We start from the raw sequence: 19385 nt of genomic DNA, 5'->3' as shown, positions 1-19385 counted from the left end.
TTTCATTTTACAAAGGCATACTTCATCCTTTAAATATTATAAATGAAAGAAAAATTATAATGTGCATAATGGAAAACAAAATAATCTATAATCTTATTAGCTCACCCTCATTCTTCAACTTAGTCTAAGATTGTATGTCTGACCAAAACATCATTTAGTGTATATTTTCACCTCAATGGTTATAGCCCACTATAATGTAAACGAACATTTTAGTCAGACTTATAAAAATAACAGGACTCTAGTAAAGATGCATAAAATATGAATATACAAAAAAAATGAACTGCATTTAAATATACTTGCAATGAACAAGTGGAAATTTGTAAGATCCAATATCAGTGAGCTTCAAGATACATATATATAAATTTCCCAAACTGAAATGCAAGGAGAAAAATAAAACAAAAAATAACAATGTCCAAGAATTGTAGGACAACTGTAAAAGCTGTAACATATGTATAAAAGGAATACCAAAAGGAAAAACAGAGAAGAAAAATAAATATTTGAAGTAGTATTGGCTGAGAAATTTCCAAAATTAATGATAAAAACACCAAGCCACAGCTCCAGAAAACTCAGAGAACACAAGGCAGGGAAATAACAAAAAATCTACAACTAAGTATATCATAACCAAACTACAGAAGATCAAAAACAACAACAACAACAACAACAAATTTGAATATGATCCAGAAATACCTCTTCTGGGTATAGAAAAAAAAACAAAAAAACCAACACAGGATGTTGAAAAGATTATCTGCACTCCAATGTTTATTGCAGCATTATTCACAATAGCCAAGATATGGAAACAACCTAACTGTCCCTCAACAGATGAAGAGATAAAGATATGATACTGATATAAATGCACACAATGGAAATTATTCAGCCATGAGAAAGAATGAAATCCTGCCATTTGTGACAACACGGATGAACTTCGAGGGCATTATGCTTAGACACAGAAAGAAAATTACTATATAATATCATTTATATGTAAAATCTAAACAGCTTGAACTCTTAGAAACAGGGAGTAGAATCCTGGTTACCAGGGGCTAGGATGTGGGGGAACTGGGGAAATTATGTTAGAAGATACAAAAATGCAACTAGGAGATGATTAAGTTCTGGAGATCAAATGCACACCACAGTGCATTATAATCAACAATACTGTACCATATATTTCAAAGTTGCAAAGACACTATAGATCCTTAATGTTCGCACCACAAAAAAGAAATGATTACATGACATGACAGAGGTGCTAGTGAAGCTACCATTGTAATCATCCTGCAATATACAACTGTAGCAAATCAATATGTTGTGCACCTTAAACTTACACAATGTTATATGGAAATTAGGCCAACAACAGCAAACCTTGAAAAAAGGGTAAGAAAAACACACATATTCCCCAACAGAGGTAGAAGGAATAACTCAATTGAAAAATCCAAAGCAGACTCCAACAGACAAAAGAATGAACTAGCAAACTTGAAAACAGGTCATCTGAAAATGCGGAGTGATGGGAAAAAAAAAAAAAAAAAGAATAGTGAACAGAGGCAAACAGACTTATGAGACATCTTCAAATGGATCAATATGCACTATGAGAGTCCCAAAAGGAGGAAAGATAGAGGCAGAGAGCTTAGTTGAAGAAGTAACATCCAAAAATTTCCCAAATTTGAGGAAAGATACATGTATATAGAAATCCAAGAATCTAAACCAACAAACATGATCATCAACAACAGTGAATATTAAAAGCAAAAGTGATTTGAGATCTACACAGGACCTTCAAAAAGATTATCAGATTTCTCAGCAGAAACCTTACAGAGAATGATATATTTAGAGTGGTGAAAGAAAAAAAAAAAAAGTCAACTAAGAACATTATATACAACAAAGTATTATGTCTACTTCAAAAATTAGGAATATTTTAAGATACTCTCAGATAAACAAAAGCTGAGAGTTCATTAACAGTAAATCTGTCTTATAAGAAATCTTAAAGAGAGTCCTTCCAGTTGAAAAGAAAGGATGCTGGGCATGGGGCACCTAGGTGGCTCAGTCAGTTGAGTGTCTGACTCTTGGTTTTGGCTCAGGGCCTGACCTCATGGGTCATGGGATGAGCCCAACACTGGGCTCCGTGCTCAGCGGGGAATCTGCTTGAAGATTCTCTCCCTCTCAAATAAATAATCTTAAAAAAAAAAAAAAAAAAGATGCTAGGCAGTAACTTGAAGCTATATGAAAATATAAAGTTCTCCAGTAAAGACTAGTGCATGGACAATATGAAAACATTATTATAATTTTACTTTAACTCAATTTTTGATTCTCTGTTTTTAAAATTTAAATTTAATTTTTTCATTTAAAAAACAAAAGAACTTAAGAATTATAAGTCTACATTAATAGGTACATAATGTGCAAAAATGTCATCTATTACATCAATAACAAAGTTGGGGAGGCAAGCTGTAAAAAGTAAAGTTACTGTATGGGATTAAAGTTGACATCAGTTTAAGATATATTCTTATACATTAAGGTATTATACGTAATTCCTGTTGAACCACAAAAAAAAAAACCTACAGAATATACAAAAAGAAAGTAAGGAAATCAAAATGGATCACTAAAAAAAAAAAACTGAACACAAGACAGTAAATTAAAACATGAAACAGTTCTAAGACATGCAGAAAATAATTAACAAAATGAAAATAGTAAGCCTTCCCTATCAGTAATTAAGTGTAAATAGTTCAAGAAAATATGGTGTGTGTACACACACACACACACACACACAATGAAATATTACTCAGCCATAAAACCGAATGAAATCTTGTCATTTGCAAGACATGGATGGAACTAGGGAGTATTACACTATGCGAAATAAGTCCGTCAGATAAAGACAAATACCATATGATTTCACTCTTATATGGAATTTAAGAAACAAAACAGATGAACACAGGGGTAAAAAATTTAAAAATTTTTTAAAAAGGCAAACCAGGAAACAGACTAGTAACTATAGAGAACAATCTGAGGGTTACTGGAGGGGAGGTGGGCAGGGGGATGGGTTAAATAGGTGATGGGGATAAAGAAGGGCACTTGTGATGAGCACTAGGTGCTGCATGTAAGTGATGAATCATTAAATTCTACACCTAATGCTAGCATTACACGCTATGTGAACTGGAATTTAAATAAAAATTTGACAATAAATAAATGTAAACAGTTTAAATTCCCCATTCGAAAGACATAGGTAGAACGTATTTAAAACCAAACAAAACATGATGCCCCTACAACTCTAAGAACATACACAGGTTAATATTTAGGTGAAAAAATGGCAAAAGATTTCCCATGCAAGTAACAAGAGACCAAATATGGCTATACATATATTAGACAAAACAGACTAAGTCAAAAGCCATTAGAAGAGATGAAGAGGGACATCATATAATGATAAAAGTGTCAATTCACTAATTATAAACATATCATGTCAATTGTAAACATATATTCACCAAACACCAGAGCACAGTATGAAGTAAACATTGACATATAAGAAGAAACAGCTCTACAATAATGGTAAGAGGCTTCAGCACAGAACTTCAATAATGGATAGAACCACCAGACAGAAGATTAAGAAGGAAACAAACTGAATTTTAAAAGCATACCTGAAACACCTCAACAAGAGCAGAATACACAATTTTCTCAAGTGCTCATGGAACATTCTTCAGGACAGGCCACGTATTAGACAACAACAACAAAAATATGAATTTTAAGAGACTGACATCCTATAAGGTATCCTTTAGAAGACATCACAAGAAAGAGGAAATCACAAAAAAAACTTTAAAACTTAAGAAAAATTAAAATGAAAGCACAACATACCAAAATTCATAGGCTGCAGCAAAGACAGTCCTGGGGAAACTTAGCTATTAAATGTTTACATTAAAAAATAATAACCCAAATTAACACCTTAAATTTGCACCTTAAAGAAATAAAGATTAACTAAGCCCAAAGCTACCAGAAAGAATAATAAAGTTTAGAACAGAGATAATTAAAATAGAGAAGAGAAAACCCAACAGGGAAAACCGATGAGACCAAAAATTGGTTCCTCAAAAATCTTTAGCTAATAAACTAAGAAAAAGAGAGAGAAGAATTAAACAATTAATATCAGGAATATAGGAGGGGATCATGCTACCAATTTTACAGAAAAATAAAAGATAAGAGAATACTATGAACAACTGTACATCAACAAATTGGATACCCTAGATGAAATGGATAAATTCCTAGAAAAACATACCCTACTACTAATGAATCCTCAAGAAATGGATAATCTGAACGGATCTGTAAGTAAGGAGATTTACTCACTAATCAAAACACTCCCAAAAACAGAAGTCCAGGACAAGATGATTTCACGGGTAAATTCTACCAAACATTTGAGAACACCAATCCGCCTCAAACTTTTCCAAAAAACTGAAGAGAAGGAAATATTTCCAAACTCAGTCTATGAGGTCAGCATTAATCTGATACCAGAGACAAAGATGCTACAAGGAAATTACAGATCATTATCCCCAATGAATACACAAAAATCCTCAACAAAATATTACCAAACAAAATTCAACAGCACATTAGAAGTATTATACACCATGACCCAATACTATTCCTGGAATGCAAGTATGGTTTAATATAAGAACATCAGTATAATACACCACAATAGCAGAATGGGGGGGGGGGAACCACATCCCAAGAAAAAGCATTTAAAAAATTTCAATACCCTTTCTTGACAAAAATACTCAACACATTAGAAATCAAAGGAAACAACCTCAATTAATAAATGCCACATATGAAAAACCCACAATGAACATCACATTCAATGATAAAAAATTTTTTCCTCATCAGGAACAAGATGAAGATGCACACTTTTGCCACTTTCCTTCAACATAGTACTGAAAGTCCCAGCCAGAGCAATTAGACAAGAAATAAAAGGCATCCACATTGGAAAGGAAGAAGTAAAATTTTCTCTATTCACAAACAACATAATCTTATATGAAGAAAACCCTAAATTTCCCATCAAAAAAAGCATGTTAGAATAAATGAATTCAACAATGTTGCCAGATACAAAACAAAACACAAAAATCAGTTGTGTTTCTTCCCACTAAGTAGTCCAAAATAAAAATTAACAATTCCATTTAAAATAGCAGGGAAGGGGCGCCTGGGTGGCACAGCGGTTAAGCATCTGCCTTCGGCTCAGGGCGTGACCCCAGCGTTATGGGATTGAGCCCCACATCAGGCTCCTCCACTGGGAGCCTGCTTCTTCCTCTCCCACTCCCCCTGCTTGTGTTCCCTCTCTCGCTGGCTGTCTCTATCTCTGTCGAATAAATAAATAAAATCTTTAAAAAAAAATAAAATAAAACAAAATAGCAGGGAAAATAATAAAACACTCAAGAATAAACTTAACCAAGAGGGTGAACGACTGGTACCTTCAAACTATAAAACACTGCTGAATGACATTAAAGGCACACATAATCAGGAAGACATCCATACCATGTTCATCGACTGGAACACTTAATATTGTTAAGATGACAATACTACCCAAACTACCGACTCAATGCAATCCACATTAAAATCCCAGTATTTCTTGCAGAAATAAAAAAAAAAATCCATTTTCAAATTCATGTGGAATCACAAGGGACCCCCCCCATTGTTAAAACAATCTTTTTAAAAAGGGGGGGAGAAAATGAAGCCTTACTCTTTCTGATTTCAAAACTTAAAAACATAACAATTAAAACAGTGTGGTACCAGTATACAAACACATAGACCAATGGAACAGAACAGAGAGCTCAGAAATAAATTCTCACATACATAGGCAAATGATTTGATAAGGCTGCCAAGATCACTCAATTTGGAAATGTCACCAAAAACTGTTGGAAAATGATAATCACATGCAAGATAAAGCTGGATTGCCATATACCATATCCAAAAATTAACTGAAAGTAGATCAAAGACTCAAATTTCAGATCTAAAACTATAAAAATCTAAGAGGAAAACCTAAGTGAAAAATTCTATGATAGTCAATTTGGCAATGATTTCTTTTGGATATGACACCAAAAAGCACAGGAAACAACAACAAAAAGATAATCTAGGCTTCATCACACTAAAAGCTTTTGTGCATCACAAGACATTATCAACAGTGAAAAGGCAACAGTATTTGCAAATCACGTATCTGATAAAAGGTCAATATCCAGGATATATATATAGAACTCCTACAACTCAATTTAAAAAAATGCAACCCAATTAAAGGATGGCCAAAGATCTTCAAAGACATTTTTCCAAAGAAGAGCTATAAATGGCCATTAACCAATGAGAAGATGTTCAAGAGCACTATCATCAGAGAAATGCAAGTCAAAAAGAATGAGACCGTTACTTCACACCCATGAGGACGGCTACTATGAATAAAACAGAAAATAACAAATGTTTCTGAGAATGTGGAGAAATTAGAACCCTTTTGCACTGAGTGAAAATGTAAAATGGGACATCTGGAAAGTAGGATGACACTTCCTCAAAAAAGTAAAAAGAATTACCCAGCAATTCCACTTGTGGGTATACACCAAAACATTTGAAAGCAGGGACTCAAAGATACACTTGCACACTGATGTTTGCAGGGCCATGATTCACAATAGCCAAAAGGTGGAAGCAACCCACGTGTCTATTCACAGATGAATGGAGAAACAAAATGGGATATATACATAAAATAAATATTGTTCAGCTTTAAAAATGAATGAAATTCTGATATACGTTGTAACAGATGAACCTTGAAGACATTACGCTAATACTACGTGAAATAAGCCAAACATAAAAGGACAAATATATGATACCACTTATAGGAGGTACCTAGTACAAATTCAGAGAGAGAGAAAATAGAATAATGGGTGCCAGTAGCAGAAGGATGGGGATATGCATAGTTATTCCTCAACAGGTACAATATTTCAGTTTTGCAAGATGAAAGGAGTTCTAGGGATGGATGGTGGTGATAGTTGCACAACAATACGGTTACACTTAACGCCTCTGAACTGTACACTTGAAAATAGCTAACATGAAAATAACAACTGACACCATAGAAATGCAGAAGATTCTAAGAGAATGAAAAATTACATGCCAACAAATTGGACAACTGAGAATCAATAAATTCCTAAAAGCTACAATCTTCCAAATTAAATCAGAAATAGAAAATCTGAATAGACTTATGACTAGTAATGAAATTGAATCAGCAATCACAAACTCCCAACAAGCAAAAATGCAGGACCAGATGGCTTCACAGGTGAATTCTACCAAATATTTAAAGAATTAATAACCTGTTCTCAAACTATTCCAAGAACTAGAGTAGAAGGGAAAACTTCCAAATTCATTCTGCAAGGCCAGCAACACCCTGACACTACAAAGGAAACCACAAACCAATATTACTGAACACCAATGTAGAAATCCTCAATAAAATATTAGCAAACCAAATCCAACAATACCTTAAAAAAAAAAATCACTGACCACAATTTGGTTATTCCAGGGATACAAGGGTGGTTTAATATTCAATAAATCCATCAGTGTAATACATCACATTAACAAGAGAAGGAATAAAAACCTTATGATGATCTCAGTAAAGGCAGAAAAAAAAATTTCACAAAATGCAACATCCATTATCAATAACACAAAGCGGATTTGGAGGAAACATACCTCAACATAATAAAGGCCATATATGAAAAACCTGCAGCTAACATCATACTCACTGGTGAAAAACTAAGTTTTTCTTCAAAGATCAGGAACAAGACAAGGATGTCCATGCTCAACACTTTATTCAGCATAATACTGGAACTCTTAACTACAGGAATCAGATAAAGAAATAAAAGGCATTCAAACTAGCAAGAAAGAAGCAAAACTTGCACTTGTAGAAGCCCTAATACTGTATACAGAAAACCCTAAAAACTCCGCCAGAACAACTATTAGAACTGATAAATGAATTCATTGAACTTGCAGGACACAAAATTAATATACAGAAATCTATTGCATTTCCATACACTAATAAGAAAGTAACAGAAGGATAAATTAAGGAAACAATTCCATTTACAATTGCATCGAAAAGAATAAAATACCTAGGAATAAACCTAACCAAAGAGGTGAAAGACCTGTACTCTGAAAACTATAAAACAATGATGAAAGAAACTGAAGATGACACCAACAAATGGAAAAATATTCCATGCTCATGGATTAGAAGAGAATTGTTTTAAAATGTCTTTACAGGGGCGCCTGGGTGGCACAGCGGTTAAGCCCTTCAGCTCAGGGCGTGATCCCGGCGTTATAGGATCGAGCCCCACATCAGGCTTTTCCGCTATGAGCCTGCTTCTTCCTCTCCCACTCCCCCTGCTTGTGTTCCCTCTCTCGCTGGCTGTCTCTATCTCTGTCGAATAAATAAAATCTTAAAAAAATAAAATAAAATAAAATGTCATTACAAAAAGCAATCAATAGGTTCAATGCAATCCCTATCAAAATACTAACAGCATTTTTAAAGAACTAAAACAAATAATCCTAAAATGTGTACAGAACCACAAAAAAAGTCCAAATAGCCAGAGCAACCTTGAGAAAGAAAAAGCTGAGGGTATCACAATCCCAGATTTCAAGATATACTATGAAGTTGTACTCATAAAAACAGTATGGTACTGGCACAAAAACAGACATACAGATCAATGGAACAGAAGAGAGAGCCCAGAAATAAACCGGTGCTTACATGGTCAATTAATTTGTGACAAAGGAAACAAGAATATACATAGAGAGAAGACAGACTCTTCAATAAACAGTGCTGGGGAAAGTGGACAGCTACTGAAAAGGAATGAAAATAGATGGACCACTTTCTTACACCATACTTAAAGATAATTCAAAGTGGATTCAAGACCTAAATGTAAGACCTGAAACCATAAAACTCCTGGAAGAAATCACGGGCAGTATTTTCTTTGACATCACCATAAAAACATTGTTCTAGATACATGTCCTAAGGTAAGGAAAACAAAAGGAAACCATCCACAAAATAAAAAGGCCAACTACAGAATGCGAAAGATATTTTCAAATGATTTATCTGACAAAGAGTTATTACCCAAAATATATGAAGAATGTATACAAGGCAACACCAAAAAAAACAAAAACAAAAACAACCTAATAATCCGATTAAAATCGCAGAAAACCTGAAGAGACATTTTTTCCAAAGACGACATACCGATGGCCAACATGAAAAGATGCTCAACATCACTCATCATCAGGGAAATACGAATCAAAACTACAATGAGATATCACCTCCTACCTGCCAGAAAGGTTAGAATCAAAAACACAAGAGGGGGGGCGCCTGGGTGGCACAACGGTTAAGCGTCTGCCTTCGGCTCAGGGCATGATCCTGGCATTATGGGATCGAGCCCCACATCAGGCTCCTCCGCTATGAGCCTGCTTCTTCCTCTCCCACTCCCCCTGCTTGTGTTCCCTCTCTCGCTGGCTGTCTCTATCTCTGTCAAATAAATAAATAAAATCTTTAAAAAAAAAAAAAAAACACAAGAGGGATGCCTGGGTGGCTCAGCTGGCTAAGCATCTGCCTTCAGCTCAGGTCATGATCCCCAGAGTCCTGGGATCAAGCCCCATGTCAGGCCCCCTGCTCAGCAGGGAGTCTGCTTCTCCCTCTCCCCCCGCTCATGCTCTCTCTCTCTTGCTCTCTCACACACTCTTGCAAATATATAAAATCAAATATATATGTCATTTTATATATACATATACATATATATGTGTACACACACACACGACAAGAATAACAAGTGCTGGTGAGGATGTGGAGAAAAACGAACCCTCCTACACTGTTAGTAGGGATGTAAATTGGTACACCCACTAAGGAAAACAGTATGGAGGTTCATCAAAAAATTAAAAATAGAAATACCATATGATCCAGTAATTCTACCACTGGGTATTTAACCCCCCCACAAAAAAAGAAAAAAACCCAAAACACTAATTCAAAAAGATGTATGCACCTCTACATTTATTGCATTACTTACAATAGCTAACATGTGGAAGCAACCCAAGTGTCCACCAATAGAGGAATGGATATATACACCCCCACCCATACACACACAAACATACACAGAATATTACTCAGCCATATAAAAGAATGAGACCTTGCCATTTGCGACAATATGGATGGACCGAGAGGATATCATGCTAAGTGAAACAGATCAGAGGGAGACGAATACCATGATGTCACTTACATGTGGAATCTAAGAAACAAAAAGCAGACTATTAAATACAGAGAACAAATTGGTGGCTGCCAGAGGAAAGGTAGGTGTGGGGGGGGGGTAGGCAAAATAGGTGAAGGCAATTAAGTACAAAATTCCAGTTATAAAATTAAAAAGTCACAGAAATGAAAAGTACAGCACAGGGAATATAGGCAATAATGTTGCAGAAATGTTGTTTGGTGACAGATGCTGACTACACTGAGGGTGAGCACCGGGTAATGTACAGAATTGCTCAATCAATACGCTACACACCTAAAAGTGAAAATATTGTTAAGATGATTAATATTATGTTGTATTTTACTACAATTTTTTAAGTGGTGATGTAAGAAAGAAATACTTTCTCAGATAAACAAAAACTGATGGAATTTGTTGCTAGACCTCCCTTGCAAGAAACGTTAAAAGCTTTCACAGAGAAGGAAAACAATATAGGTCAGAAACTCAGATATACGAGAGCATTAGAAAAGGAATAAAGGTAAAATTAAGCCTTTTATTTGCTTCATTATTAATGATCTAATAGAACACCATTCAAAATAATAGCAACAGTGCATTGGTAAGTACAGCTTATGGATAGGTAAAATTACTGACAGCAACATTATAAAGAGCAAAAGGAATGGAATGAATACTCTTTCTAATGTACTTCCACTATGAAGCAATATGGTTTTGATTGGACTTAGTTTTAAATGCATACTGTAATTCCAAGGAACCCTCCAAAAAATTAAAGAAGTATAACTGATATGTTAGAAGAGGAGAAAAAACAAAATTATAGAAAATACTCAATTAAAACCAGAAGAGGCAGAAAAGGGGGAAGATTTTAAAAAGCAAAGACACACATGCAAGAAATAGAAAAGAACTACAAATACAATAGATATCCATTAACCTAACTATATCAATAATCAGTTCAAATATAAATGGTCTGAATATACCAATTAAAGACAAAACTTGACACGCTGGATAAAACAAAACAAAACCCAACAATAAGATGTCTGCAAGAAACCCACTCTAAATATAAAGGCATAGACAAACTAAAAATAAAGAGATCTAATTAAAACTTATAGAACATTTCTTACAACAATAGCAGAATACATATTCTGCTCACACAGAACATTCACCACAGTAAACCAAACTTTGGACCGTAAAACATATATTAACAAATTTAAGGGAATGAAAGTCATACAAAATCTGCTTTCAGGCTACAGTGGAATTAAACCAGAAATCTGAAACAAAAAGAAAGCTAGAAACTCCCAAAATATCTGAAGATTTAATAAATGTTAATTTAAAATAACAGGCCAAAGAAGTCATCTCAAAAGAAACCATAAAGTATCTTGAATCAAATGAAAATACAGTTTTCAAAATTGGACATGCAGCAAAAGCAAGGCTTAGAAAGAAATTTACCATTGAATGCATATATTAGAAAAGAAGAAAAGGGGCACCTTGGTGGCTCAGTTGTTTAAGGAACCAACTCCTGATTTCGTCTCTGGTTGTGATCTCAGAGTCATGAAACGGAGCCCCAAGTCCAGCTCCGTGCTCAGCTCCGAGTCTGCTTGGGATTCTCTCTCTCCCCCCGCCCCTTCCCCTGCTCACACTCACACTGTTCTCTCTTGTGCATGCATGCACTCACACTCTCTCTAAATAAAATATTTTTTTTAAAAAGCAAAAAAGATCTAAAATCAATAATCTAAGCTTCCACCTTAGGAATCTAGAAAAAGTGCAAATTAAGTTCTAAGTAACCAGAAGAAAATAAATAAGAATTAGAGCAGAAATCAATGAAATTCAGTAGAGAAAAATCAAGAGAAAAACCAATGAAAGCAAAATATGGTTCTCTGAAAAGATCAATAAAATGGGTGACTCTCTAGCCAGATTAACTAAGAAAGAAAAAAACACAAATTACTAATATCACAAATGAAAGGAAGGGCCTTCATTACTGATCCAGTAGACAATAAAGGATAATAAAGGAATACAAACATGTTCACAAGTTACAACAATTCCTTTAAACATATATTTCAGCAAAACTCACAAAGAAAAAATATATAATTAGGCTTGTATCTATTAAAGATATTGATTCAATAATTAATAATCTTTCAAAACTGAAAGCATAATACCCAGATGGGTTTCACTAACATTCTACCAAACATTTAAGGAAAAAAATGATACTAAGCCCCTACAATTTCTTCTAGGAAACAGAGGATAGGGAACACTTCCTAACTCATTTATGAAGGTCAGCATTACCCAAACCAGATAAATATGTTGCAAAGGGGGAAAAAAAAGAAAAAAGCTACAGACCACTACTTCTCAGCGAACATAGATGCAAGAGATGCAAAAATCCTCAACAAAATATCAAATTGAATCCAACAATATGTCAGAATAAGTATATATCAAGACCAAGTGGGATTTAGTCCAGGTATGAAAGGCTCATTCAACATTCAAAAAATCAATTAATGTAATACATTACATCAACAGGCTGAAGAAGAGAATCTTATGATATCAATAGACACAGAAAAACCATTTTAAAAACCCAACACACATTCTTGAAGGAAAAAAAAACCAACTTTCAGCAAACCAGGAATAGAGGTACATATGGTAGAACAAAAGCAAAACAAACAAAAAAAAATCAGAAAATTGGATGCCTCTGGATATGGGGCAAAAAAACTTTTGAGTGTGATGGATACTTCTGTTACGTTGATCATGATGACTGTTTCTCAAGAGGATATATACATCAAGATTAATCAAACTGTAGACTTTAAGTATGTGCATTTTACCATGTCAATTATTATTTCAATAAAGCTATTAATGCATAATTAGTAGTACAATCTAGATTGTAGGTATATGGACTGTAAAATCTTGAAACATTCTGTATGTCTGAACACTTTTCATAATAAAACATTCCCTTTCAGCTCTAATGTTCTATGAAAGTTTCTCAAAATGTAAAGGTAAAAATAATATTTAAGAAATTAGAACTGGCAATTACCACTAGACTTAAACAAAAATTTGTTTGGCTCCCCCAGCATATTCCTGTCACAGGACTCCTTCCAATCAGGAATTGTGCCCTGAGAGGAAGGAGTTAAGATTGCAGAATAGTGGGGGGACCCTGGGCTTGCCTGTCCCTCGAACACAGCTAGATCGGCATTATGTCATTTTGAACAACTAGGAAATTGATTTGAAGATTAAGAAAACAGTCTGCACAATTAGAGGGAGAGAATGTGGTGGCTGCGAGGCTTATCTTAATAAACAAATCAAAGCACACCTAGTTAAAGGCTCAAACACTCCCCACTGCAAGCAAAGACGAGAACTCCGCAGAGGACTGACCTGTGGGAAAAGGCAGCCAAAACAGAACAGCAGAGTGCACATGGCATACAACAGAAAACACTTCCTGAAGCACCAGGCCCTGGACAGTGTATGACCCCTTTCTAATACAGCATTACTCTGAGGAGCAGGAAACATAACAAGCTTTCATAACATGCAAAAGACAGAAATTTAGCCAAAATGACAAGATGGAGGAACTCTCCCCAAAAGAAAGAGCAAGAAGAAATCACAGCCTAGGACTTGGTCAAAACAGATAGAAGCAATACATCCAAATAAGAATTTAGAGTAACAGTCATAAAAATACTAGCCAAGCTTGAAAAAAGCATAGAGGACACCAGAGAAAACCTTGCTGCAGAAACAGAAGACCTAAAAACTAGTCAGGCCAAAATAAAAAATGCTATACCCGAGATGCAAAACCGACTGGATGGAATCACAGTGAGGATGGAAGAAGCAAAGAAGCAAATAGGTGATATAGAAGATAAAATTATGGAAAATAATGAAGCTGAAAACAAAAGGGAAAGAAATTGTGCCCGAATCTTCATTTTCCTACAGAACCACTGGTATACTGGGGGTATGCAACAGGTGGCCACTGAACATTAAAGTCTACTATAAAGAGAAAACTGGCAACATTTCAAAAACAATATATGCTAGTTAAAAAACAAACAAAACAAAAGCAAGAAATCCAAGTTTCCAATGTTCCATAACAATGTCGGGTATAACAGCCACCACCAAAACCAAAACAAAACACAAAAACAAAACACGGAAAATTTATGAGTTTTTAATTTTAAAGAAAACGAGAGAAAGAGATGTAAGACAATAGAAGGAGCTATTAAGTACAAGTATTCTTTGCATTGCAAATGATAATTGTATCACACTGCTTCTGCTTCTGAATTTCTAATACTTTTGCCCTGAAAGTGCTCTAAAAATGCACCTAGCTGTGCATCACAATCCTGTGTCATTGTTTAAAAAAAAAAAAAAAAAAAAAAGGATTTTTGTGTACTACTTGACATAAATGAATTATAATCTCTGGACACCAGTTCAGAAATCTGTATCTGTAACAAGCACATATGGCTGATTCTGATGCAGCCTAGCTCTTGAAGAAAACATGATTCTAGATTGCTTAGAAAAGTTGGGAGATGAATCTCAGAACTGTCTATGAAGTACTACTACCTCCCTAAGTAGATGACATATAAAAAGGGTGGAGAATTATAAACAGCAGTGCATAAGAAGTATACCAACATCAAAATCCACCACTAGTGTGAGATAAAGTTCAATTCCTCTATCTCCCTCACAAAAATAGATTTTTGCTGCACTCAGCCTACTTCCTGTAGGGCCCACTACTGTAGCACTGTTTGGCTACATTATAATTACATAGATTTTTGGAAATTCTTCATTCATATATAACAATGTTTCCAAGGAAAAATGGATTCTAATTTCCAAAACAAGTGTCTCAAACAAATTTTCAGAGCACTTCCATTAGGTTTGAAAACATCTGTGTAACTCCTGAATACTAATTAACACCATTAATATGCTAACAGTGAAATTGTTACAGACACCTAGCAAAAACATACATTTAAAACCAAAAGGTCCTTCTGACATTAGACCATAAAATATTAGGTCTTTAACAATTTTCTCATGCACCATCTAGTCTCTATTATTGAAATTTTCAAATATTATTAAGTTTATCAAAATTACTGCTTTTTAAATTCTCAAATGATTTTTTAAACACTAAAAACTATTAAAGCTTCACTTATCAATATATAACCAACTTCTACACATAAAACACTGATATATTGTTTTAAAAATTTCATAAACACCAAAGTTGAAGGGTTCATACTCCCTGATTTCAAGACTTACTATAAAGCTAGTTATGAAGACAAGTGTAATATTGCTGAAAGAATGGACACACATATTATCAAAACAGATTACAATCCAAAAATAAACCCATACAATATAAAGTCCAATTTTTTACAAAAGTGCAAAAATAATTCAATGGAGAAAGGATATTCCTTTCAGGAAATGGTGCAACAACTGGACATTCGCATCCACATGCGAACAAATGAACAGCAACTTTCAACTTAAACCACACCTTATACAAAAATGGATCAGAAATCTAAATATAAAATATAAAATTATAAAACTTCTACAAGAAAACAAAGGAGAAAACATTTGTGACTTTAGGGAAGGCAGATTTCATAGAAACCCCAAAACATGACTCATGAAAAGTTTCTGCTAAAGTGGACTTCAGCAAAATTTAAAACTTTTGCTTTGCAAAAGACAGACTTGGAAGAGAATGGAGGAAAATATTTTCAAATCATATTTCTGACAAAGGACTCATACCCATAATATGTAAAGAACTTTCAACATTTAACAATAAGAAAATACTTTGGTAAAGAGTTTGGCAGTTCCTTTGTAAAAAGTCAGCGTTACCATATGATTCAGCAATTCTACCCCTAGGCATACACCCAAGAAAATTTTTAAGAATAACTTAAATGACCATCACCTGACGAATGAACAAAATGTGATCTATTCATACAATGGAACATTAGTCATAAAAAGAAATAATGATACATGCTATAAGACAAAGCTCAAAAAAAATTTTTTTTAAGTGAAAAAAGCCAGAAACAAAAGGCCACCTACATTGCATGATTACATTTAAATGAAATGTCCAGAACTGGCGAATCTACAGAGACATAAAGTAGATTAATAGTTGCTTGAGGTGGGGTTTGGGGGATCAGAATTTGAGAGTGACTGCTAATGCTTATGGGTATGAGGTTTACCTGGGGGTGTTGAAAATATTCTGGAACTAGTGGTGATAGTTGCACAATTTTGTGACTACATGAAAAAACATTTAATTGTACATTTTAGAAGGGTAAATTCAAGAGGAAAAGTACAGCAGACGGAATGCAGTAAATACTGTGATAATGTTGTAAGGCGACAGATGGTGACAACATTTATCATGGTGAGCATTTCATAACCTTTAGAATTGAATTCACTTTTATACACCTTAAACTAATATAACACTGTATGTCAACTACATTAATAAAAAAACATTTTTAAAAGGGTGAACTTAATGGTATGTAAATTAAATCTCAATAGAAAAAGGGAAAAAAGCCAATTTAAAAAGATGCTCAGCATCTTTAATCATTAAGGGTATGCAAATTAAAACCACAATACTTTAGCACTACATACCTATTAGAATGGCTTAAAAAAAGTTTAAATGACAACACTAAATGCTAGGGAAGCTGTAGAACAACTATACACTCATACAAGCTGGTGAGACCGCAAAATCGTACAGCCGCTTTGAAAAGCGGCTCCACAGTTTCACAGAAATTAAATATTCATTTACCATAAGACCATGCGATCCCACTCTTAGGTATTAACCCAAGGGAAATAAAAATTTATGTTCACACAAAAATCTGTACGTGAATGTTTATTAGCAGCTCTATTCATAATGGCCAGGGAGGCCAGCAGACACATAAATGTAATACATCCATTCAAAAAATACCACTCAAAATTATAGGAATGAAATACTGATGCATGCAACACATGGGTGACTCTCAAATTCATTTTACATAAGAAATGGAGTGAAATTAAGTAAAAGCAGTCAGACCCCCCAAAAGCTATCTACCATATAATTCCATTTATATGGCACTCTCTAGAAAAGAAAACTGTAAGGATGAAAACAGATCACTGGTTGCCAGGAGATATGGGGCTGGAAAGGGTGGACTGAAAAGGGGCAGCAGAGGGAACTGGTGTGCTGATGGAACTTTTTGGTATCACGACTGTGATAGGGGATACATTCCTTGTCATCACCCTTGTCAAGAAAGACAACCGTACATCACGAAAGTGAATTTTACTGTATACAAATTTTAAATATTCAACCATAATCACACCCTACACAAACCTCTGCCTTGAATGCAGAAGCAACCTTCCACTACAGATCAAAGCACACTACAAAATGTTTTCCAGGCTTCCTTCTGAGTTGTGTGAAGACAAACTGTGTTATTTTTACTCTGCAAGTGAGAAGCAAAACAAATAAAACAATCTTCAAGTTTCTGATACCGTTCAGAGGTGCAGAGCTAGCACCAACGTCCCTGGTTCTTGCCTTCTGACTCTACCATGCTACCAGATACCAACGGCAGAAACAAGAGGTTCTCTATCGAGCTAATTATCTACTCACACTCTTTCATAAAGGAGGAAAAGCAAGATAAATAAATATCTTAGAAGAGGGTGCATATTAACAGTTAAGTCCAAAGTCAAACAAACAAAAAACCCTAACTTTGGCCTAGGAGATTCACTTCGTAGGGAAAAGGAATCTAATTGACAACCGGTGCTTAAAATAAAGGGTAGAATACAAAACAGATGGAAGCACTAATAACGACGCTCCAAATAAGGGAGCGCAACAGAGTACACGGATACCATTGTCAAGCTTTGGTCCTTCATCTAAGTAACCTAAGCGCATGTTCATCCCCGCGTTCATAGGTCTGAGAAGTTGCAAAGCGCACCCAGTTTCTTAAAAAAAAAAAAAAAAAATCACTCTGACCCACAAAATCCCAAAGCCTTACAAACGTGACACACTCCTGGGTCAGGCTGTGAACTGAAAACCACCAGCCAACCATTTGAGTTGATTGTGCACAGGAGTTTCGCTGTTATCAGCAGAAACCAGGCCAGCAAACCGAATTCAGCTGGGGTGGCTGGAAAGGGGAGCCGAGAAGACACTACGGTTCAGCCACACGCCCGGGCTGGGGAAGAAGGCAAGGAAGAGGGCGTCTTCGATCACCGGCGCCTTGCCTTCACGTGCGAGGCAACGTGCGCCACTCCGTGGGCTCTCCCGAGCCTTCGTCATAACCCAAGGGGTACAACATGACAGGGACGGGACCAAGCCCGGGGGCATCTCGTGGCCTCCCCCACGCCCCGCACACCTGAAGCCGGACAGCACGGGGCGACGGGCAGAGAATCTGCCCTCCACGCCCTCGGAGTCCGCCGCGGGTCCCCTCAAGCCGCCCGGCTCGGAAAAGAGGGACTTTTCATTCCGCACCCCCGACCCCAACCCCAACCCCCTGCTACCAGAATATAAACAACTCGCGGGCAGAGGCCCTGGAACCGCCGCCCGGCTTTACGTAATTTAACCCCGAGGCGAGCGGCGGCAGGTGGTGGCGCCCGGCGAGTGAGGGGCCCGAGGCCCCGAGAAAGCAAAGGCTGGCTCCGACAACCAGGGGCCGGGAGGAAAACGAGATTGAGGGGCGGCGGCGGTCTCGTTACCTCCCCAGATGCCCAGAGTGAGCTGAGACGTGTCCAAGTTCACCACATAGTCCCCCAAGAACCGGTTCAACACGTCCACGACCACCGACTCGAACACCATTTTCCTCAGCCGCGGTGGCCACGGCAGCCGCCCCCCCGCGGTCCTTCTTCCAGCGCCTGACCTCCCGCGGCCTCCCTCGAGACCGCTCGGTTCACCGGCTCCCGGGCGGCTCCCACTAGAAATGCCCCGGCGCCGGACACGCAAACCCTCCGCGAGCCCTGCGAGGGGCGGAGGTGGCTACTCGCTCTGCGCTTGCGCACGGTTGACTCCAGGGCGGGGGCGGAGCTCCGCGCCGCCCCGCGCGCGCCTGCGGGAAAGAAGCAAGGGCGGCTGCGCGACCGCTCCTCTGACGCGTGCCCTTTCCATGCAGAACCCGCCTCCTTTTACTTGTTGGCCCCGCCTCCCCCTCATCACCAGGCAACGGGAGGAGCGTAGGAGTGGCCAGTTTTTTTCCGACCCCGCCCTCACCGGCCGACCAGTGTCCTGACCCGCGACGGGGGCGGGGCCGGGCGCGGCGGTTACACCTGCCA

At 36.8% G+C, this 19385-nt stretch overlaps 1 protein-coding gene across 3 annotated transcripts in view; it reads right to left on the bottom strand.

The window, feature by feature from the left end:
* VPS13A (vacuolar protein sorting 13 homolog A) overlaps positions 1-19115 on the bottom strand; it is a 226192-nt gene extending 207077 nt beyond the window's left edge. For all 3 annotated transcript variants that reach the window (XM_045781058.2, XM_045781059.2, XM_045781060.2), the window contains exon 1: positions 18816-19115. In XM_045781058.2, the coding sequence (XP_045637014.2) occupies positions 18816-18915 (100 nt within the window). In that variant the 5' untranslated portion in view covers positions 18916-19115. The remainder of the gene's footprint in view (positions 1-18815) is intronic.
* Between the last annotated feature and the right edge of the window lie 270 nt (positions 19116-19385).

This window comes from Ursus americanus, chromosome 34 (genome assembly GCF_024610735.1).
Source record: "Ursus americanus isolate L20-20 chromosome 34, mUrsAme1.1.p, whole genome shotgun sequence".
NCBI lineage: Eukaryota > Metazoa > Chordata > Mammalia > Carnivora > Ursidae > Ursus > Ursus americanus.
Note: the sequence above shows the minus strand (reverse complement) of the source record. Positions and strands in the feature narration are given on the sequence as shown.